Source organism: Lepidochelys olivacea, assembly GCF_965140295.1.
Source record: "Lepidochelys olivacea isolate rLepOli2 genome assembly, chromosome: 7".
NCBI lineage: Eukaryota > Metazoa > Chordata > Testudines > Cheloniidae > Lepidochelys > Lepidochelys olivacea.
The window spans coordinates 24,592,140-24,615,998 of NC_140417.1; the positions used below are offsets into that span (position 1 = coordinate 24,592,140).

The 23,859-nt window shown below is 47.7% G+C and overlaps 1 protein-coding gene across 2 annotated transcripts in view; it reads right to left on the reverse strand.

Annotated features, from left to right (window-relative positions):
* Positions 1 to 21,325: 21,325 nt before the first annotated feature.
* IP6K2 (inositol hexakisphosphate kinase 2) overlaps positions 21,326 to 23,859 on the reverse strand; it is a 33,549-nt gene continuing 31,015 nt past the window's right edge. For both annotated transcript variants that reach the window (XM_084634014.1, XM_084634015.1), the window contains exon 6: positions 21,326 to 22,116. In XM_084634014.1, the coding sequence (XP_084490140.1) occupies positions 21,619 to 22,116 (498 nt within the window). In that variant the 3' untranslated portion in view covers positions 21,326 to 21,618. The remainder of the gene's footprint in view (positions 22,117 to 23,859) is intronic.

Genomic DNA, 23,859 nt, shown 5'->3' on the forward strand with positions numbered 1-23,859 from the left:
GACCACTGTAGAGAGCACAGCAAAGAGGAACTCAGTAAAATACCCTGAATATCCAGACATGAAGCCAGGGAAGCTGCTAGGAAAGTACTTACTGTACCACAGTCCAGGAGGCCAAGGCTGCTGGGAGAGTTAGCAATGTTCCCACCTGACACAGCAACTCCAGCCAGCAAACAGACCCTCAGGGGACATGCAACAAACGCACAGCAGAGACAGGGAGGAAAATGGTCCTGGAGCAATCAGCTAACACATAACCTGTGACATTTCCAAGGACTGGACATGCTTCATTGGGATAGTCATGGCACGAGAAGGGTAATCGGGACAATGGTACATGTAACATACCCCTACTATGGACCTTCCTGGATCACACACAGTGTCAGTTCTTTGCCTGATAGAGTCTCTAGAGGGGGGACCATGTCCTGAACTTGCAGAGGGTTGATATAGGGGACAAACTGACCAGGCATCTTTTCTATATACCTTCTATGATGCTGTGCAATGCAAAAGGAGGAGGATGGGGAAAGGTCAGAACACTGAGGGAGGATGTGGTGTAGGAACAGGAATGAGGTGTAGAACAGGAGGCAAATGAGAAGGGAGGTTGATATGTGGGGAGCAATGGGAAAGACGATAGAGAAGAGGAGAGGGGGCTTGATGGAGAGGAGGATGGAGGATACTTGATTGTGATGCCAAGAAGAGGAATGAAGCGGATGGCTGGCTCACATGGCTCTAGGAAGGTGGATCTGGATGATGACAATGAATTAGGGTACGTCTGGTGAAGGCACCTGGGGTGCTTGTGTGGATGGAGCTGCATATCGATGGAGCTGCATTCAGTGAGGTGCCATAAAAGTGGGTTTCAGAACCACAGGTGACTCCTACCCTGCCAGCATCAGTCTCCTCCTTCTCTGCCTCTTGCTTGGCCAGGCCTTGAGCTATCCCAGAGACATTCTTATTCCCATCACTGCTATTGCTTACCACTGAAACTGGAAAGAGGAGCCAAGATCTCTCTCTGCAGCCAAGTGCTGTGACACACAGTCCCAATGTTCCAGCATCTTTTGTCTCTGTTCACAGGGGAAGGCAGCCAGCTGCCAGTGTTTGTCTCGATGGCACTCACCTGTCAACCCAGGCTTTGCTTTAGTTTATATAACTGGGGTGGCTTTGACAGCTAAGTTGGCCCTTAGGCCCTTTACACACCCAGTGTGTTACAGCAGCCAAATGCAGTCCCTGACATGGTGCCTAGTGGTTCAAATCCCAAACAATAAAGCATGGCTTCTGGACTCTCACCTCCTAGCCTGAGGGAGGGCCCAGAAACCTGTCCAACACCCGTTGACTGGAACAACAAGCTAGGATCTTAGCTGCTGGCTCAAAAGCCCAACATGGCAGCCCAAGCCAGCACTGCACTGCCCTTGACCCAGTGGATGCAGAGCTTTGGTATCCTGCATTGGTCAAGGCATGGAACAGACTAGATGAACTTCAAGGAATTTTCCAATTCTAGCTCATCAGATTTCTGCCGCAAGACCCTCAGCAGGCTGGTGCTTTCATGTAGCCATCATTTCACCAGAGGAGGTTAATTAAGTCCCTTTGGCTGGAAAGTCTTGATCCTTTTTTTATTAATTAAAATGTCCTTATGCACTTGAACAGACTAGAGCTGGATGCTTGTAGCCCAGCAGTATCTAAAGCTGATTGTGGGCTGCACTCAGCATAAGAACAGGCAACTCCAGGGCAGTATGGTCTCCCCCAATCCACAGCCATGCCCACTAATCTCCAGGGATCAGGAGGAGCTTGGATCTTGCCACATTCACATCAAAGTATAAGCCCCGTCTCTCTGAAATGGCTTTGTCTAAGGATCAACCTGAGAACTGCCTGGAAGAGGCAAAGGAGGAGAGGAAAGGAAGGGAAAGGGATTGATTTACCAACCCCAAAGTGCCTCCTGTGTTCTAGATGAGAGGACAGTCCGCAGGGGACCGGTCTGCTTCTCTGGCTGTCCTTAGCATTCTGATTCCACAGCAATGGACATGTGAGTAGATAGACTGATCCCAGGGCATACCCCTAAATGCAGTCCTTGGGGCAAGACTTGCCTTTTAATTACTCTAAACTAGTGCTTGTCATTATTCCAGCTGGGCCACACACAAATCCCTTCCACCTGTGTTACTGAGGGGTTCATCTTGGGGTTGATTCTCCCAATGGTAACTCCTGCTCAGGCCCTGTCCTAGGGCCCCAAGCCTTGCAGAGCATCATGGGATTAAACCTGACTCACCCACCACTAGATTTGGGTGAAAAGGCCCAGTGTTCACTCGTTTGACCCAGGACTTGATGCACCTTTTCTGCCAGTGAACTCAGGACTGTGTCTCAGTGTCCCCCACGGGGTAATACTGGCTCACCTACTGCACAAAGGGCCATGAAGTTTCAGTCATTAATGCCCCTTGAGATCATGCAGAGAGCTGTTGTCAATGGCAACTTGCTGCTCTTCCCCTCTCTGATAGCCTTGGTGGTGCTTTACCTGGTGCAGGATGGGTGGGTAGGTAGGTATGATGAGGTCTCAGAGCTGTGCAATCTGCTTTGAGACCTTGGCTGGCCGGTCTTCCTCTAAGATTGTTGCTATTCCCAGGCCTAACTGACTGTGTGTTATGGACCAAGATGGAGGCAACCTGGCCTAGCAGTCAGAGCAGGAGTCAGATCTAGTGGGCAAAGCAGGCATCCAGGTTGGGGAATGAAGCCAAGGGTCAGCACCAGAGTCAACTGCCAATTACCAGAGCCAGGGTTAAGTCAGGGCCAGGACTCAAAGCTGACAGTCACAGCCCAAATGCCAGAACCAAGTGTTAAGCTAAAGTCAGAAGTTGGAGGCTGGGGTCAAAGCCATGACTGGTAACTGGTGGCTGGAAGTGAGATGTAAAGGCAGCAGCTGGAGAAGTCACAAAGATCAAGCATGGACCAGAAGACTGGTGGGAGCAGGGGTTAGGCAGGACTCAGGAATGAGGAACAGAGTTGGGTGCAGAAGGCAGGCACAAGCAGGGTCCAGTGTAGCCACAACAGGAAATCCCCTGTTGCTCAGACAATTTCCTGTGCCTCCTTCCGGCTTAAATAGTGTGGTTGGACCAATCAATGGAGCCGGGCAATCCTCCAATCCTGTGAGCTTCTCAACCCATCAGGTTTCAGCAGAGGTTTGAACAGTAGTCCAATGGGGACTTTCCTAGAGCCAAGACAGGGAGAGCTGGAGGAGGGAAGGAATTCTTAGTCCAACTCTTTAAACACTTGGGGGGGAGGGGGCGCAGGTTAAATGTTTTGGAGAAGGCAAATCTCCTTTAAAGATTCAAAGCCCTTGCCCTTGAATTAAGGTGTTAGAACTGCAGGCACCTGCTCTGGGACCTCCAAGGAATTCTCCAGCCAAATCAGCAAAACCAGACCAGCTGGACCCAGTTCCATGATGGGGAGCAGCCAGGGAGCAATTTGAGGTGGTACAGAGAACATGTGGTATTATGAGACCAAAGATGGGGGTAAAGACAGTATCATTAAACCTCCACACAGTGCATCCCCCACCCTGGCTCTCAGCTCAGAACCAGAAGAATTTAGGAAAGCAGAGAAGTAAAATCCAATGGCTTCCTCTTGCCTCTGCCAGGCTTCTCACAGTGGGCAGACAGCCACAAGTGCTCTTGGAAATGCAAAGTTCATTCCTGCTGCCCCATAAGGGTTTATGGTAAGAAGTCCACAGAGAGGATCCTGCCAAGGAGGTGACATTCCATTGCATTGCATTTCTTCTCAATTGTGAGAAGTCCCATGTCCCAGCAGTGCTTGGATGTCACTGTGCAGGCCTGGAGGTGCCTGATCAAGGCTCAGGAGCAGCCAGTGAGGAGACGATCCCTGGCAGGCTTTATCTTGAGCCCAGAGCCAGTTGGGCCAGGACGCAAGAGTAGAGAGTGCAGTCCATAAAACTGCCTGTTTAAGCCTCCCTCTAGCTGCTCATTGCATTGACAGTAACCCAGCCATGCTGGGCAGTGACCCATGCCAAAGCCATGCTCGTGGGGAATCTTGCCCCAGAGTACTGGGATCTACAGCCTGTGTACGAGGTGGGATTTCTCTCTGCAGGTGTGTGTGTTGTGGGGTGACCATCACCTGTCGGCATGGCATTGACCCACTTGGCAACTGGGGCAGCCATCTATTGGTAGCAAAAGGGTGACACCAGGAGACAGTACTGGAGGAGGCTTGCATGGGGAAGTGGATGAGCTGGGTGGGACCTGAGGAAATGGGGCAGGAGACAGTGGGGAAAATCTCAAGGGTTTTCTCTGTAGCGTAACTAGTTTCATAGGTTCATAGATATTAAGGTCAGAAGGGACCATTATGATCATCTAGTCCGACCTTCTGCACAACGCAGGCCACAGAATCTCACCCACTCACTCCTGCAATAAACCTCTCACCTATGTCTGAGCTATTTAAGTCCTCAAATTGTGGTTTAAAGACTTCAAGGTGCAGAGAATCCTCCAGCAAGTGACCCGTGCCCCATGCTACAGAGGAAGGCAAAAAACCCCCAGGGCCTCTTCCAATCTGCCCTGGAGGAAAATTCCTTCCCGACCCCAAATATGGCGATCAGCTAAACCCTGAGCATATGAGCAAGATTCACCAGCCAGATACCCAGGAAAGAATTCTCTGTAGTAACTCAGATCCCACCCCATCTAACATCTCATCATAGGCCATTAGACCTATTTACCATGAATATTTAAAGATCAATTAATTACCAAAATCATGTTATCCCATCATACCATCTCCTCCATAAACTTATCGAGTTTAATCTTGAAGCCAGATAGGTCTTTTGCCCCCACTGCTTCCCTTGGAAGGCTATTCCAGAACTTCACTACTCTGATGGTTAGAAACCTTCATCTAATTTCAAGTCTAAACTTCCTGGTGGCCAGTTTATATCCATTTGTTCTTGTGTCCACATTGGTACTGAGCTTAAATAATTCCTCTCCCTCTCCAGTATTTATTCCTCTGATATATTTATAGAGAGCAATCATATCTCCCCTCAACCTTCTTTTAGTTAGGCTAAACAAGCCAAGCTCCTTGAGTCTCCTTTCATAAGACAAGTTTTCCATTCCTCGGATCATCCTAGTAGCCCTTTTCTGTACCTGTTCCAGTTTGAATTCATCTTTCTTAAACGTGGGAGACCCAGAACTGCACACAGTATTCCAGGTGAGGTCTCACCAGTGCTTTGTATAATGGTAAACCTCCTTATCTCTACTGGAAATACCTCACCTGATGCATCCCAAGATTGCATTAGCTTTTTTCATGGCCATATCACATTGGCGGCTCAAAGTCATTCTATGATCAACCAATACTCCAAGGTCCTTCTCCGTTACTTCTAATTGATGCATCCCCAGCTTATAACTAAAATTCTTGTTATTAATCCCTAAATGCATGACCTTACACTTCTCACTATTAAATTTCATCCTATTACTATTACTCCAGTTTAAAAGGTCATCTAGATCCTCCTGTATGACATCCCTGTCCTTCTCTAAATTGGCAATACCTCCCACTTTGTATCATCCGCAAACTATTAGCACACTCCCACTTTTTGTGCCGAGGTCAGTAATAAAAAGTTTAAATAATATTGGTCCCAAAACCGATCCCTGAGGCACTCCACTGGTAACCTCCCTCCAGCCTGACAGTTCACCTTTCAGTAGGACCCGCTGTACTCTCCCTGTTAACCAATTCCTTATCCACCTCTCAATTTTCATATTGATCCCCATCTTTTCCAATTTAACTAATAATTCCCCATGTGGCACAGTATCAAATGCCTTACTTAATTCTAGGTAAATTAGATCCACTGCGTTTCCTTTGTCTAAAAAATCTGTTACTTTCTCAAAGAAGGAGATCAGGTTGGTTTCGCACAATCTACCTTTTGTAAAACCATGTTATATTTTGTCCCATTTATCATTGACTTCAATGTCCTTAACTACCTTCTCCTTCAAAATTTTTTCCAAGACCTTGCATACTACAGATGTCAAACTAACAGGCCTGTAGTTACCCGGATCACCTTTTTTCCCCTCTCTTAAAAATTGGAACTATGTTAGCAATTCTCCAATCATACGGTTCAACGCCTAAGTTTACAGATTCATTAAAAATTGTTGCTAATGGTCTTGCAATTTTGTGTGCCAATTCCTTTAATATTCTTGGATGAAGATTATCTGGGCTCCCTGATTTAGTCCCATTAAGCTGTTCGAGTTTCACTTCTACCTCAGATATGGTAATATTTACCTCCATAGCCTCATTCCCATTGGTCATGCTACCATTATTCCCAAGATCCTCTTTAGCCTTATTAAAGACTGAGGCAAAGTATTTGTTTAGATATTGGGCCATGCCTAGATTATCCTTGACCTCCACTCCATCCTCAGTGTTTAGCAGTCCCACTTCTTTCTTTGTTTTCTTCTTATTTATATGGCCGTAGAACCTTTTACATTAGTTTTAATTCCCTTTGCAAGGCCCAACTCTACTTGACTTTTAGCCTGTCTCACTTTATCCCTCCATGTTCTGACCTCAATACAGTAGCTTTCCTTGCTGATCCCTACCATCTTCCACTCCCTGTATACTTTCTGCTTTCTCTCTGAGATGCTTGCTAATCCAGCTTGGTCTACAACTCCTGCCTATGAATTTTTCCCCTTTTTTGGCATGCAGGCTTCTGACAGCTTCTGCAGCTTTGATTTAAAGTAATCCCAGGCTTCCTCTGCCTTTAGATCCATAATTTCTTCAGTCCAATCCACTTCCTTAACTAATTTCCTTAATTTCTGAAAGTCAGCCCTTTTGAAATCAAAAACCCTAGTTGCAGATTTATTTCTGTTTATCCTTCCGTTCAGTTTGCACTGAATTAGCTCATGATCACTTGAACCAAGGTTATCCCCTACAACCATTTCTTCTATGAGGTCCTCACTACTCACCAAAACCAAATCTAAAATGGCATCCCCTCTAGTCAGTTCAGCAGCTACTTGATGAAGGAATCCATCAGCTATCGCATCTAGGAAAATCTGAGCCCTATTATTATTACTAGCACTCGTCCTCCAGCCTATATCTGGGAAGTTAAAGTCTCCCATGATCACACAGTTTCCGTTAGTATTTACTTCATTAAAAACATTAAAAAGGGCTCTATCCATATCCAAATTAGATCCCGGCGGTCTATAGCACACCCCAAGCACTATCCCAGGGGAGGCTCTAATAGTTTTCTTCCCCAATGTGATTTTTGCGCAGACGGACTCTGTCTTATCCATTCCATCGCTTCTTATTTCTTTACATTCTACCTCATCCTTGATATACAGTGCTACTCCACCACCTTTGCCTTTATTTCTGTCTTTCCTAAACAGCACATACCCCTCAATACCCGTAGTCCAGTCATGACGACTATTCCACCAGGTCTCTGTTATCCCTATAGTATCTGGTTTCACTTCCTGCACCAGTAGCTCTAGTTCCTCCATTTTGTTACCCAGGCTCCTCGCATTGGTGAACAAACATCTTAATTTTTGCTGTTTGGCCTCGCTCACATTCTGTACCCTATGAGGCACGGACATTCTACAGCCAGTATAACCTATTAGACTGGTATCCACACTGCCCTTGCTCCTTATATACATTCTCCTACCCACGGCTGTATCCTTTCTTACTTTGTTTTCTTCCCTCTCAATGCTAAAATCTGGCATGGAGATTACCTGGACATCCCCCAACCATCTCCCCCAAATTCCTAGTTTAAAGCTCTCTTAATCAGTTGTGACAGCCTCCATCCTAGAAGTCTATTTCCTTCCCTACTCAGATGAAGTCCATCCTGAGAGAACTGTCCTCTGTCCATGAATGCCTCCCAGTGGCCATACATCCCAAAGCCCTCCTTATAGCACCACTGCCTAAGCCATCTGTTGATAGTCATAATCTTATCACACCTTCTCTAGGAACAGGCAGAATCCCACTAAAGATCACCTGAGCCTCTATTTCCTTAAGCGTCTTCCCCAGCCTAGCATAGTCTCCCTTAATACTTTCCAGCGAGAATCTAGCCGTATCATTTGTTCCCACATGAAGGATAATTAGGGGACTATTTCCCGCTCCCTTTAGGATCCTTTTCAACCTCAGGTCTACATCCTGTATCTTAGCACCTGGAAGACAGCATACCCTTCTATTCTCTGGATCAGCTCTAGTTACAGACCTGTCTATTCTTCTCAGTAAACAGTCCCCGATCACATAGACCTCCCTTGTAATCCTCTTCAACCCATCCTGTATCCTCCTGGGGCTCATATTTGGTGTAGTCTCCATTGACTCTTCCCCTTTCCCTATAGGACTAGCTGCTCTTCTCTTCTCCCTTGCCCTTCTACCTTCAGTGACTATCTGCTGAGCCCCTTCTTCATTTTCCAACTCCGCAAACCTGTTCTTGAGCTCTATTTCTCCTTCACTAGCCCATCTTTTCCTCTGCTGGTTCTTTTAGTCACATGCTTCCACTGACCACTTTCCTAAGCCAGTCTCCCCTCAGAATTCCTCAGTCCTGCTTCCATCTGCAAGTCTGGGCTTTTCCCTTCAGTTGGGGCCCTGTGTTCACTGACTCTCAGTGACTCTAGATCAGTTTCCAAAGAAAGGGAAAGTTATTCTCTAATTGCCAGCGTGCAGTTCACCTGGGGATCAGAGAGTCGTCGGGGTTCATTCCTACCTGAGCACCAGTGCAGCAGTAAAGATCCTACAGGCCCAGTTATCGGGTTCAGAGCTGCTTTCACCTTCAGCTGCCCCTGTGCAGGACATTTCAGCCAGCGGGTTTGCAGCGCGGTAAGGGACTGGCTTTGGGATTCTGCTGATGATGCACAAGGAGGAATTGATTCCAGCTCCCTTCCCTGGGGCTGAGTTGGCTCTGCAGAGCTAGGGGGACTGAAAACTCACATTAGTCTCTACAGTCACAAATGAGACTCCATAGTGCCCAGGGGCAGTGGCTCTGAGTCAGCTAGTGCCTGGGGTTCAGGGGGCAGTGGCTCTGAAGCAGCACCCCAGGCACCAGCTCTGAGTCCAGCAGTGGAATTGGGGGGGCAGCGGCTCTGAGGACGGTAGTTGCCAGGGCGGAGGGAATGGCTCTGACCCTGATAGCACTGGGAAGGAGGCGGGGAGGAGAAAGAAAGGCTCTGAGCCCAACAGCACCAGCAGCACGGTGCCTGAGTAAGAAGGGCCCAGTCAGAGGAGAACTGCACTTTAACATCTTTCCTCAGCCACTGGATACTCAGTCCTGGGTGTTCAGACACCCTCCCCGGGCTGTCCCATGCGACCTGCACCCCTTCAGTACAGCCTAACCTGGACAAGGGGCACGACCCTGCCCCGCCCCTTGCACTCCCCCCTCCCTACTGCCTGCACTGCCTCCATTCCCCTCCCGCACCCCACGGAAAGCCAAGCCCTCGCTATGGCCTGACATGCTGGGGCCTCCAGCTAGAGCAGGCTTCCAAGCTCCGGCAGGGGGAGATGTGGCTGCGAGCGCTTCTCCCTCTGTCCCCCCTCCAGTGCAGGACTTGCCCAGCGCAGGAGAGCGGCTATGCTCACAGCCAGCCCTGGCTTCACTTACCTTAGTGAGCCATTTTCTCCCTGTTTTTTCTGCTCCTGCACTCGAGCTGCCTGCATTCCCCGCTGGAAAGAAGGGTCCTCACTGCCCGGGCCTGCATTGCTCAGATTAAATGATGTCTGGCTGACATGTCCCCTGACTGAAAAGCGCAGCGCAGTCTTTAGGTCACACACACAGTCTGCCCCGTTGCCCAGGGGAGGCAGAGCACAGCGCTCCCCTTGGGACTGGGGGGCGGGCATGTGAAAAGCCTCAGAGCCCCCATTTGCCTGCCCTTGCCTCAGTCTCCTAACATAGGACACAGGTGCTGCGGCAGGGGACACCACTTGCCCAGCAGCAGCGAGGGCTCCACATGTCTGAGGCACAGCAGGCCTCAGCTGGGCTTCACATCCAAGTCCCAGCTAATGAGCTGATGACACCTTGCCCTGCGCCTGCGTGGCTGCTGTCAGGAGCCTGCGCTCTCTCTGGGAATTCAATCCAGCCCCAGAAACTGCAGCAGCCGGCTGGGGGTTCTGGCTTCAGCTCCTGGCTACAGCAAGCTGTGTGCTAGGGGGTGAGGAGGAAGTTATGTGAGGAGGGGCATTTCCCACTCTTCCTGCCTCTGCAAAAGGTTAAATACCAGTCAGGCAGGGAGCTCAGGGCTCCAAGCCGGGCTCAGCTATGTGCCCAAGGGCTTAGCACCACCACCAGTTGCCAAGCAGGGTCTAAGTTTAGCTCACAGAAGTGAGCACAGATATTACAGCCCTTCCACGCCTGCCCAGGCACACACTCCCCAGGCAAGAAAAAGCCTATCAGAGGGGAGAATCTACCAGGCTCCCTAAGGAAAGTTCCATTGCTGGGGTCAGATAAAAGAGAGCCCTGGAGAACAGAGTGTACTGGCCCCTGGGAGGTGTCACCAGGGGAAAGAATATGACCAATAGGGCTTTCCCAGCTCTGATTTCATGGCTGACATTACAGCCACAAAACTTAGAAGCATGAGAAAAAACAACTTGGAAAGGTGGAGAGCACATGACCCAACTGCAGTCCCATGGAGAGGAATAGAAGCCCTTTCTGTGCTGGTTGGCTCAGTCCCCTGGGGTGTCAGAACCCCACCATTCAGCAAGGTGTTCAGAACTGTCCTGAATTCAGTGGCAGGACCTGGGGGGTCTCCTCTAGCCTATCGCCAGCCAAACCACATCCACTGTGCTGAGGGAGAAACATCCCAAACGACCACGCTCCGAGAGCCAAATCCAACAACTGAGCCTTTGGGAGGCTCCAAACCAAGAGCTGAGCCCGCGGGGGGGAGTGGGGGAGCGCTGGTCCGAGGGCTGAGCCTGGCAGGAGGGTGGGGGGAGTCGTCAGTCTGAGGGCTGAGCCTGCGTGGGGCACTGTTCTCAGCGCTGAGCCCGCGTGGGGCACTGTTCTCAGCGCTGAGCCCATGGGAAACTCTGACCCAAGAGCTGATCCCACGGGAAGCTTCTAAATCAGGGTGAGGTTTTCAAACTTGTTGAGTACCTGCCGCTTCTCAAATAAATATGCTCAAATAAATTGGTTAGTCTCTAAGGTGCCACAAGTACTCCTTTTCTTTTTACCGCTCTCACTGTGACACAAGCAGCACCGTTTGGAAAGCCTGCCTGTGACTGCGGGAGCTGGTTCTTTTGAAAAGCTGGCCCCCCCGAGGACTCCAGCCAGTGTCATCAGAAAGCTCCACACTTTGATCTAGGCCAGGGTAGGGGTAGAAACACTTGGCTTAGTCATTCAGGCAGTTTCCTTGCTGTTCTCTCCACACTCACACATGGTTTGTAGAATACTCGTAAGTGGAGCCTCTGACTCAGAGAGGTAAGCACAGGTCCTTGTAGAGGGTCTATTAGTGAGGGGCTTTCCCTCTCCAGGGGGCGAATTTGCACAGCTCCCCTTAGGACGAGTTGCAGTTTTGATTTTAGCGGTTTCTGCCTCAGTCTTGGTTTGCTCTGGGCAGGCAATGGCCCTTCCAGCTTTTATTTAATAACCCAGTCTGGGTGGGGGCTTCAAAGGGGTCTAAGGGAAAGTCTATGGGTGTGTCTACGCTATGAAATTAGGTCAATTTTATAGAAGTCGATTTTTAGAAATCAATTTTATACAGTCGATTGTGTATGTCCCCAATAAGCGCATTAAGTCGGCGGCGTGTGTCCTCAATACCGTGACTAGCATCAACTTACGGAGAGGTGCACTGTAGGTAGCTATCCCACAGTTCCTGCCGTCTCCGCTGCCCATTGGAATTCTGGGTTAAGCTCCCAATGTCTGATGGGGTAAAAACATTGTCGAGGGTGGTTTTGGGTACATGTCGTCAGTGTCTCATCCCTCCTTCCTTCCCTCCATGAAAGCAATGGCAATCGTTTTGCACCTTTTTTCCTGGGTTACCCATGCAGATGCCATACCACGGCAAGCATGCAGCACACTCAGCTCACCGCTGCTGTTGCAAGCATTGTCAACACCTCATGCATTATCCTGGAGTATGTGCAGAACCCGGGCTAAGAGATACCAAGGACGATTGTGATGAGGACATGGACATAGGCGTTCCTGAAAGCACGGGCTGTGGCAATTGGGACATCATGGTGGCAGTGGGGCTGGTTGATACAGTGGAATGCGATTCTGGGCCCGGCAAACAAGCACAGACTGGTGGGACTGCTTAGTGTTGCAAGTATGGGATGATTCACAGTGGCTGCAAAACTTTCACATGCGTAAGGCCGCTTTCCTTGAACTTTGTGAGTTGCTTTCCCTCATCCTGAAGCACAGGAATACCAAGATGAGGGCTGCCCTGATAGTTGAGAAGCAAGTGGCGATAGCCCTGTGGAAGCTTGCAACACCTGACTGCTACCGGTCAGTCGGGAATCAATTTGGAGTGGGCAAGTCTACTGTGGGGGCTGCTGTGATCCAAGTAGCCAATACAATCACTGATGTTCTGCTATCAAGGGTAGTGACTCTGAGAAATGTGCAGGTCATATGGATGGCTTTGCTGCAATGGGGTTCCCTAACTGCGGTGGGGCAATAGACGGAACACATATTCCTATCTTGACACCAGACCACCTTGCCAACCAGTACGTAAACCGCAAGGGGTACTTCTCAGTGGAGCTGCAAGCACTGGTGGATCACAAGGGACGTTTCACCGACACCAATGTGGGTAGGCTGGGAAAGGTGCATGACGCTCACATCTTTAGGAACTCCGGGTTGTTTGAGCAGTTGCAAGAAGGGACTTACTTCCCAGACCAGAAAATTACCGTTGGGGATGTTGAAATGCCAATAGTTATGCTTGGGGACCCAGCCTACCCCTTGCTCCCATGGCTCATGAAGCCGTACACAGGCAGCCTGGACAGTAGTAAGGAGCCATTCAACTATAGGCTGTGCAAGTGCAGAATGGTGGTAAAATATGCCTTTGGACATTTAAAAGCTTGCTGGCGCTGTTTGCTGACTAGGTTAGACCTCAGCGCAACCAACATTCCCATTGTTATTTCTGCTTGCTGTGTGCTTCATAATATCTGTGAGAGTAAGGGGGAGATGTTTATGGCAGGGTGGGAGATTGATGCAAATTGCCTGGTGGCCAATTTTGAGCAGCCAGACACCAGGGTGATTAGAAGAGCACAGTTAGGCGTGCTGCGCACCAGAGAGGCTTTGAAAACCAGTTTCATGACTGGCCAGGCTACGGTGTGACAGTTGTATGTTTCTCCTCGCTACAAACCCGTCCCCTTTGTTGATTTTAATTCCCTGTAAGCCAAACCACCCTCCCCCCTTCAATCACAGCTGGCAAAGGAAATAAAGTAACTATTGTTTTGAAACCACGCATTCTTTCTTTATTAATTAAAAAAAAAAGTGAGATAACTGACAAGGTAGCCCAGGTGGGGTGGGGTGCGAGAGGAGGGAAGGACAAGGCCACATTGCTTATTGTAGCCACACTATAAATCAAAACTGTTTGAATGACAGCCTTCTGTTGCTTGGACCATCCTCTGGAGTGGAGTGGCTGGGTGCCTGGAGCCTCCCCCTCTCCCCCGTGTTCTTGGGCGTCTGGGTGAGGAGGATATGGAACTTGGGGAGGAGGGCAGGCAGTTATACAATGGATGCAGTAGGGGTCTGTGCTCTTGTTGGCTTTCCTGCAGCTCAAACAGACTCTTCATCATGTCCGTTTGCTCCCCCATTAGCCTCAGCATTGCCTCCTGCCTCTGCTCTTCGCGCTCAAGTAATGCTTTCCTGGCCTCTGCCACTGAATGCCTCCATGCATTAAGCTGTGCCCTATCAGTGCAGGAGGACTGCATGAGCTCGGAAAACACGTCATCGTGAGTGTGTTTTTTCTCGCCTTCTAATCTGTGATAACCTCAGGGACAGAGATGATAGGGGGAGTATAGATTGCACCTGGGGGGAGAGAAAAAGGGAGAGTAAAATTTAAGATGATACATTTCTGAGAACAAAAGGGAGACTGTTTTCACAGTGAATCAAGCAATTCACAGCAGGCAGCACATGTGCTTTAGGTACAACGTCGCATTTTGCCTGTTATATTGAGTGCCTGCCAGTATGGTGACACATCACAAACGGCTGGGCAACAGAATTCGGTTTCCAGGCAGCCATGGTAAGCCTTTTGGTACATGGGGGTGGCTTCTTACACCTTCATAACATATGGGAATGGTTTCAAACTGCAGCGCCATCCTTTCCCATAGCAAGCAATGCCGGTTGGGTTTCACATTTAAAAGGAGGGTCTGCGGTTTTCGGGTAGATGTGCAGCACACACCTCTCTGACCCCACCACATGGCTAGTCTCTGGGATGATCCCTTCACCTCTCCCCCCGCCGCATGGCTATTCTCGGGGATGATCCCTTTTAGCCAAGTGCAAACAACCCAGCATGAACGGGGTCCTTTTACTGTTCCCTTACAAAAATTCCCCTATTTCAACCAGGTGACCATGAATGATATCACTCTCCTGAGGCTAACACAAAAAGATATAGACCGAATGTTGCTTGAATGCGACCAAAACCCAGGACCATTCACTGCCATGCTTTGTGCTGCAATGATGCCAGACTACTTGCTTCTGGCTTGGTAAAGTGTCCTACTGTGGAGGACGAAATAAGGCAGCCCTCCCCAGAAACCTTCTGCAAAGGCTTTCAGAGTACCTCCAAGAGAGCTTCATGGAGATGTCCCTGGAGGATTCCTGCTCCATCCCCAGACACATTAACAGACTTTTCCAGTAGCTGTACTGGCTGTGGCTGCATCCCAAGTCTTCAGGGAAAATCAAACATTAAACACTATTGCTTTTAAACCCTGTACTGTAGTTACAAATGTGCACTCACCAGAGGTGCTGTCTCCGGCTTCAGGGTCAGGGATCCCACCTTGGGAGGGTATTGGCACCAGGGCGATGAAAAGATCCTGGCTGCCGGGGAGAACGGATTCACTGCTTGCCTACTGCGCATTCTCCTCCTCCTCCTCCACAAAATCCTCCTCCCTGTCACATGAGACTCCCCTCTTGCAAGTGTCCACAGACAGTGGTAGGGTAGTGGTAGGGTCCCCACCTAGAATGTCATGCAGCTGATCATAGAAGCGGCACATATGGGGCTCTGACCCGGAGCGACCGTTTGCCTCCTTTGTCTTCTAGTAGGCTTGCCTGAGCTCATTAACTTTCACTTGGCACTGCTGTGTGTCCCTGTTGTAGCCTCTCTCCACCATGCCCTGTGTGATTTTGGCATATATATTAGCATTTCTTCTCTTTGATCAAAGTTCGGCCTGCACAGATTCTTCTCCCCATACAGCAATAAGATCCAGTGTCTCCCTTTCAGTCCATGCTGGAGCTTGTTTGCGATTCTGGGGGGACTGCATGGTCACCTGTGCTGCTGAGCTCACCAGGCTGACCAAACAGGAAATGAAATTTCCTAGGGCTTTTTCTGTGTACCTGGCTAGTGCATTGGAGTTCAAAATGCTGTCCAGAACAGTCACATTGGAGAACTCTGGGATAGCTCCCGGAGGCCAATACCGTCAAATTGCATCTGCACTGCCCCAAATTTGACACAGCAAGGTCAATTTTAGCGCTACTCCCCTCGCCAGGGAGGAGTACAGAAGTTGATTTTAAGAGCCCTTTAGGTCGATGGAATGGGGTTGGTTGTGTAGACACATTCATTTTAAAAATCGACCTAACATAGCTAAATTCGACCTAACCCTGTAGTGTAGACCAGGGCTCAGCAACATAAGGTCAGCATTAGTAGAACTCGAGTTGGCAGACCCTGGGTTTGTGGACCTGGGGCTTGAGTGTGTCTACACTTTTATTTGTATAGCCACATTAGGAATTGTTGAACGCTGTGTTATGCGGGCCCGCATCAAACTGTCTGTAACCTAGACTCCTACCGACCTCCCAAAATGAGGCTACTTTAGCCCTTTGTTTGTGGTGCAGCATGGGAAAACACAATTGTCCATCAAACTTGACTGTCCAGAGGACTAAGAAGGTTGGCCTGTTGGATTATGGGATATTTTTAACAGACTTACAGAGCACAAGTCGAGTGGGGTTGAGTCTACACTGCAAAGCAATAGGGCTTGAACACTGGGTCCTGCCTTGAGTCAGGCTTGGACCCTCCCTTCCTGTGGGACCGTGGGTGCAAGCCCTGGGTTAGTGTGATTTATATGTAGACAGAAGTGGAGCGGGGGGGCGGCTTGAACCTGAGTTGGAACCCTGGGCTTACATTGCAGCGCGGACATACCGTAAGTGACTTAGGGTAACATGTCCCCAGGACCTCCACTCAGGACTTGTGCTTCTAAGTCACCTACGTGCTTTGAAAAATCCTACCCTGCGTCACCAAATGTAAAACAAACCCAAGCAGTTATCAGCTTAAATGGGAGCGAGAGAAGCGGCTGCCTGGTCTAACTCAGGGCTGGAAGTCAAATGCTGCTGAGCTCCTTCCATCAATTCCTACTGTAGCCTTGGTCAAGTCATCGAAGCTCTCTGCCATGGTCTCGCTATCTTTACCCACCTCCGGGTGTGTGAGAGGACTTACTCATATCAGTGACCATCTGTGAGAGTCTCTCATCAGTGCGATCACTGGTGGCCCTGCTGCTCAGGCAGATTTCTGAAGACATGTATCGGCTTTTCTGTGGCCACGTCACCTCCCTTGGCTGGATCTTGAACGTGCAGGGCCAGGTATTTGCTGACTCTTCCCTTTTATGCAACTTGGGCAAGAAACAGCCCAGGGAAATACAGAAGTGAAGTGTACAAAGTACCATAATCAGCAGCCAAACAGCTGCTTTATCTGCTATGGAGAGAGGGAGAGCGCTCTAAGTGAGTAAATGTGTTTACTCATTGGCAGGCTCTCTCAGTGCAGCACAGAAATGGAAAATGCCTGGTACAAATGCATCCAATGCCAGCACATGATCTGCTGGTCAGTGCATGCCATCCAAGGAGGCCACGCAGCAAACTGGCCTAACTGCCAGGGTTGCAGCTGGTGGCATGGAGCAGCTGCTGTCTCCAGAGCAGAAGTCCCTCATTCTAGCTCAGGTGTTTGAGATCTGCTCCAACAAAAAGAGAGAGAGGCTTACACCATAAAATTACTGAACAGGATTTCCTGCATCAGCAACCAATACCCATCATCCCTTTGTGCCCTACTGCTCAGGGAGATTGTACAGAACCTCCCAACTCCTTAGTGGACTACAAATTTCTGAGCGTGAGGTGAGAGGCACCCCTAGCCAGGCACAACAGCTGCTGGAGCAGAGTCAGAGACCATCACAATTGTCATATCTCAAAGTCCTCGTGGCACCTTCCCAGACACACAGGTCATATGAGAAGCCTCATCAAGGCATGCAGTTCTCTCTGCTGTGGAACAGGCAATCTCCTGCTCTGCACTTCTGGACCAGCTACTGTCTTAACACACTCCCTTTTTCAGCTAGTCCATGCCTGTGCAGCTTTGCATGCCCCCCCCCCACCCGCCAAGTCCCACAGAGGAAGTCTGTGGCTACTAAGGGGGCAACCCTTAGGCCTATGGGTCTGTGCATCCAGACCTGCAGTGCAGAACACCCAATTAGCCAGGACAGCGAGTACCTCCCCACATCTAGACCCCGTCCCCTCACCATGCAGTTGGAACCTCTCCTTAGGCCTTTCTGGTGTCTTTGGCAGCCGTGTTGATGAGAATTTTTCATTCAAATGACCTTTTCAAAAGTCTTTCCTGAGTTACATGCCTCCCAGCTAATGCTTGCAGTGACTCACGCATTAGTGAAAGGATTAGAGCAATTTTAACCTGCCTTTTGTGGTGCCCTTGGAAACTGCTCGTGGAGTGTCTAGGGAGCAGTTATCAATGGAGGAGATAGTAGCCTGCAGCAATGGAACAGGAAACACAGATTTCTATGGTGAGCGTGTCCCACCATTTGTTCATTGCACATGCTCCCCAGCATTTGCTGCTGCTGGCACCTTGACACAAACTACGGGCTACAAAAATCCTGATATTCAGCGCATGAGACATCACCCCCAGCTGCTGCCAAAAAACTGACAGGAATATCACTGGAGTGTCTGCAAAAGAGTCCCTGTGACTTCAGCCTGTCTGATGGGATTAAGGTGATGGGATTAACTGCTGGGATTAAGGTCATACCAGCCCCACACATTCCCTTGTATAACCATGGGGAGAGAAAAAAGGGGAAAAAAAGCCAGGCCCTATTTGTCAGCTCATGTTGGTGGCATTTCCTACCTTCATTCACATCTTCCTAGCAAAAATGTGCCTATTGCACTGGGGTATCCTGTGCTGACAGCCTGGAGGATGAAGTGCTCTGTATTCACAGAACAGGCACAACAGGGCAGCTCCCCACACACTGCCCCAGCCCTCATCCAGAGGGGTTCTCTCTGACTGGAAGTGGGTACCCAGTTTTCATGACTTGTACCAGCCTTAGTCTCTCTTCTGGGACTCCCAACAATGGGGTCAGTTAGTGACAATTTCTGGACTGTGGACACAGTATTTGAAATCACACTCTGTGCTCCCACCTACAGACAGTGCTTTACATGAGGAAGCTCTGAGGAGGCAGTTATGTAACTGGCACTGTTCAAACATAAGAGGCTGCAAGGTGGAACTTCTGAACAAGATGGCAGGGGTCAAAATGCAGGCTTTCTTGCTAGGCTAAATAATACTGTCATTCAGCTCTCTTCCCCCTTTTGTCTAGGTTACGTCTTTTAATCCTTGAGCAACATGATTTAGGATTAAAAAAAGTGAGTAACACAGTCTTCCCCTTCCAGCCATCCCAAAAGGAGATGTCCAGCTCAATATACTGGCTATATATTTTTTAACCAAACCTGTAGAATACATTTTTCCCCTCGGGACACTCTGGTTTTGCCTTTTAAAATGACACAGGTGTTAGTCATGCCATTTTCCACGCCCACCCACAATTCCTTCATGTCCAGGAAGTTCCTTTGATCTGCATTTCCTCCTCCAATTGTGTTTTGTCTGCATTGCAATCCTGGTATGTTATCTATATAACCATAAGACAGGTGACACTGATAAAAGTGATGGATTAATAGCACTATTACCTTACAGGCAGGTGCTACATGAGATCCTTTCCACTTCCCCACCGCCAAAGTACTCCAGTTCTGACCAGCACTGTTCCTGTTACATTAGGTCCAAAGCCTCCCTTCATCGGAGACTGTTGGCCATGTGGTGGTCAAATGAGACCATTGAAATCCAAGTAAAGCTGAACCCAAATCGCCAACTAGTGCACTACCATTTTTGTCTCCAGCCTGGGATCCTCAATTGGCTTGAAGTGAAGCATGGGAGAATTCACTTGAAGTGAAGTGAAGCTCATTCTGGAGTCACTAAATGCTTGAGTTACATTAGACCCAACTCCTTTGAGAGGGAACCTATTATATTTGTTCACAGTAAGGTCCATGTATAATAAAGCAGACTGAAATGTCAATCATTACCAATTCCTTTTCACCTTGCATACTTTAGAAAGAGCATAGACAAGGTTAACTTGGGCTGCGGAGTATGACACCTGCAGAAGGTGCATGATTATACACAAGGACAGGTGACTGCAACACATGCAGAGAGCTTTTTCATTGGTTTGTTAACAGACATGAGAACACTATTAAAAATGAAGCTGAAAAGCCAGCAACACTTTGCAGTGAGTGACCCATCCTCTCCCACTTTGGTATTTCAACTCATTGCGTTATTTTCTCACATCCCTCACAGAGGTGGAGGAGTATTTCATTGGTTAATTCTTATAAAGCATTTTGAAATTGAAAAATGCAAAGGTTATTTAGGGTTCATTTATCTGGTATTCACGCTGATGTCGTGGGTAGTTACACAGAAACAGCGAGGCCTATACCAGCCCAGCAGTGCTCCATCACATCCAGCATCTCTTCTGTGGCCAGTACCAGATGCTTCAGAGGAAAATGCAAGAAATGCAGTAGTGAACGATGGACTAACGTGCCCATCAGGGAAGTTGCTCCTGAATCATAGGCAGTTCATAGTTAGGGGTTACACCCTAAAATCCAACACATTTTTATTTAATCACATCTAAGTGTGAATTCTCATTGTACGTAAAAAATGCTAATTTTTTTGAACCGTGTTAAGCTTTTTTGGCTTTAATAATATTGTGTAGCAGTGAGTTCCACAAGTTAATTGCATGTTGGAATTTAACGTGAACTGATGTGTAACTACTGCCAAAAACTGACGTCCACTATAAGAAACCAAAACTATGAGAACAACTGACAGGAAAGACTTAGTACACCTCTATAATAGACTTAGAATAGCATTGTCAGAATATTAAGCAGCCTCAGACCTTAAACAGGTAAGTATGGTCAGAAGAAAATCAGCAACTTGTAGGCTTTGAATAGCGGACCATAACATCACCCAGGGATTCAATGTGTTGCCCGGAAATCACCTTGCCTGGAAATCAATGTGTCAGTAAGAGACCAAAGAATAGCAGAACCAATCTTCCATCGTGACTACTGCAACATCCTCCTCTCCCCCAATACATACATCCCACTCCCCTCTGATGCATTTGAATACAACTGCTAAGATCATCTTCCTGGCCCATTCTGCCAACATCGCTCCCTTTGTTTAATCTCTTCACTTGTCTGCTCTGTCTCTTGTCACATCACCTCATCTACTCTGCCATCAATGCCGGCTTCACCTGCACGTATGTCAACTGCTTCCACATAAACACCTTAGCCTTTTCTTCCATGCTGCCCCCTGTGCATGGGACTCTGTCCATGAATCGATCCATAAGGCCATTACCCTCTCTTTCCTCAAATCCCTCAAGAGCCACCTTTACTGTGACATGTACGATAGATCAGCCAATCTGTGACGGTTTGATTGTACATAACTGGGGAAAGCGGATATGTATTTTTAAAAACTGAAGATGATTTGGCATCATCAGATCGTGCAATAGCTAATTTGAAACTGGGTGATCTTTGTTCCCCTCGTCTTCCCTCACTGCGTCACACTTGCTTATTGCATCTTGTCTCAAATTAGATTTTAAGCCCTTTAGGGGATGGGTTTTCATATTGTGCAGCAATCCATCAATAGCTGTGACTGAACTCAAACTAAGCTGAAGGTTAATCCTTTGAGGGGTTCTTATTCATGCTTTGGTTCAATTTATCTTTATGGTAATATTGTACAAACTATCCAAATGGGGCTATTTACCCCCACGAGATTTATAGTAATGAGATCCTGAATTACTATAAAAACAATTATTTGGATATTTTTAAGATAATTTATTATTTGCCCCTAAATATCCAGTGATCAAATCCAGTTTCTGTACTATATGACTGGGAAGATCTGGGAACTCTGATTCTCTTTCCTAATTACCAGCAATGACACCATCATCATTTACAATGAACAAAAAGAATTTTATTGGAACATATACACACCGGGATAACAGAGGTATTTGAATAATCAAATATGGAATGTTTAAGAAAGAGTTAAAATAAATAAGGATACCAAGATTTGCCAGTGCTAGGTCCAGCACCATTGTAAGTAAATGCCCTCCGCTGAACAAGTCTGACTCTGTTGGGACCAACCCAACAGAGTCTGTAAAGATTCCTACCACTAGAAAGTGGCCAATAATTTTGGAATACAAAGAGTCACTATAGTGCTTTCTACTGATGTGCATTCAAACTGTTTATTCGCTGCTTTCGTCTCTTATTTCTTTAATAATACCTATTAAGTTCTGAAGTCCAAAAACATAACCTGTGTCTTGGCCTTCATGCACCACACTATCTTCCCCATAGTACTTGCAGGTCGTGTGGGCAAAGTCTATCATACGGACATCAACAGTACTAGCAGTGGGCTTGTACGCATATGCTCCAGCTGATTCATCCGAAGACTCCTCTGAGAGATCCTCTAAGTCCTCTGGGTCTGAGTCCACAGTCACTTCCTGCAACTCCTTGCCATCATAAATTATCAGCAAGGAGCTGGAATAGAAACGGTAAGACTCCTGTTTTTCTAAGACAGATTTGAGTTCAGTCAATTTCTTTATAACTGGTTCAAAGAGTTCCCTGCGCAGGTATTTGCCATTATGAAAGAACTGGTAAAGTGCTTCTTTAAATCCTTGGACTGAAAGCTTTCGCCCATGGTATTTATTCATGAACATTAACTGGCCAGTGCCTGTCTGGTAGACCTGTATAGGAGAGAGAGGAACAAAAGGAATGGTTGGATTGCCAGCAATGGTAACTCTGAATCATACTCCAGAAAAATTAACAATGTCCCAGCAGAGAAAAAAAGTTTTACCAAGATGATGTGTTTGTCTCTTAAAACAGCTCTTATGCAGTTCGAGGGGAAAGCATCCTAGCCACCACAGGCCCACCAATACCTGAGGTATTGCTAGTCACAAAGGAAACTGAAAATTCCTCCGGCTTAGACTTGAGCTTTTCCATTTTGAAAAAACGGATGAAGAGTTTAAGTAAGATTAGGAAGGCTGAGGCCAAGATTTCTGAAGTCAAGTTACAACATGTAGGGCAGCCACTCCATATCACTCACTCCATTAGCAACTACTGCATGCCTCTGCTGGCAGCCTTACCAAACCTATTCCCAGAACTGCTGGGAGTCTGAATGACAGCAATTTCCCATATGAAACACTGAAGCAAGCTCCCATACAGAAGAAAAGGGTATTTTTAAGCAAATAGTAATCATTGCTTTTTCCTACAAACCGAGAACATCATTTACATCAAACCCACAAATCAGGTGGAGTCTATATTTACAGGGCAGAGACCTGTAAATCGAACAACCACCCTCCACAGCTCTGTATGTTTCTCCAGCAGAGGCCTCTATGTCTGAAGGGCACACACGCTAAATGGGCTGCAACAAGAAACCAGAACCTTTATCCTAGTTGAGCACCAATATGGTGGTGAACAAATGTGGCACTCCTCCCCGTCCATCTCTGCTGACAGGTTCTCTGTTCTCGATACATGAGTTTAGGTGAGCCGAGTGCCAGTCACAGGAATACTCACTTTCCCGAACAGAGCAGGAAGTGCTGAGCGAACACATCAGGCATTGGGGGAGTCTACTGGATGGAAAAGGAAGTACCCCACAGAACTGTCCATTGCCATACAGAACATTTGTGAATGGCAGTGGGTAGAGAAGTCATTTTCTCCACCTACTAAGGCCACTGGGAAAAAAAAAACATGCCCTCTCTCTGCCAACATCTACGGATGAATGGAAAGAGGCTTAACTCTCCCACACAGAAGCTGGAAGGAGAAGAATGGACAGTCCTCACTCCACTTCACAGCAGCAGTGGTGGCTCTTCAACACCACTAGAGCTGTAGTGAAGCAGTTAAGGCATTTCTTAGGACTCAATCAAGTCACTCAGTTGCCAGAGATATGCAAGCTGCAGGGTTTTACTTTAAATGAAAGCCTAAGCTGCTCCCTCATTGTATCTGCACTGCAATCTTATCACTCATATTTAATGATCAACTTCTTGTTTACACATTACACAAAGTTTACTTTCGGCAGTGAAAAGAATCCAGACTTTCCAAGTCTCCAGGATAGTAGTAACTATAAGAGTTGTTGCTGTTGTTCTGACAGCCAAATAGTAAGACCCATGCACAGTGAGAGAAGACAGACAGGTTTGTTTTCTGATCTCCAGCTCACAGGACAAACACACTGTGATGCAGAGGGAGAGCTGCAGGTTGCTATGCAGTCGCTCCTCTGATTGATTAGTGACACTGGTGTGCTCTGAAGAAAGTCATCAAATTTCCTTCAGTTAGAAAAGTGAATGAAAGGTAGGACCTCTCAAGGGTAGGGGCATGAAGTGGGATGATTGGATAATAAGGAGATGTCTAAAACTACAAATACAAAGAATACAATGGATTAAGAAAGCAACAAAATTCATTTTCCTATTGCCATCTTAATAAGATAATGCAGT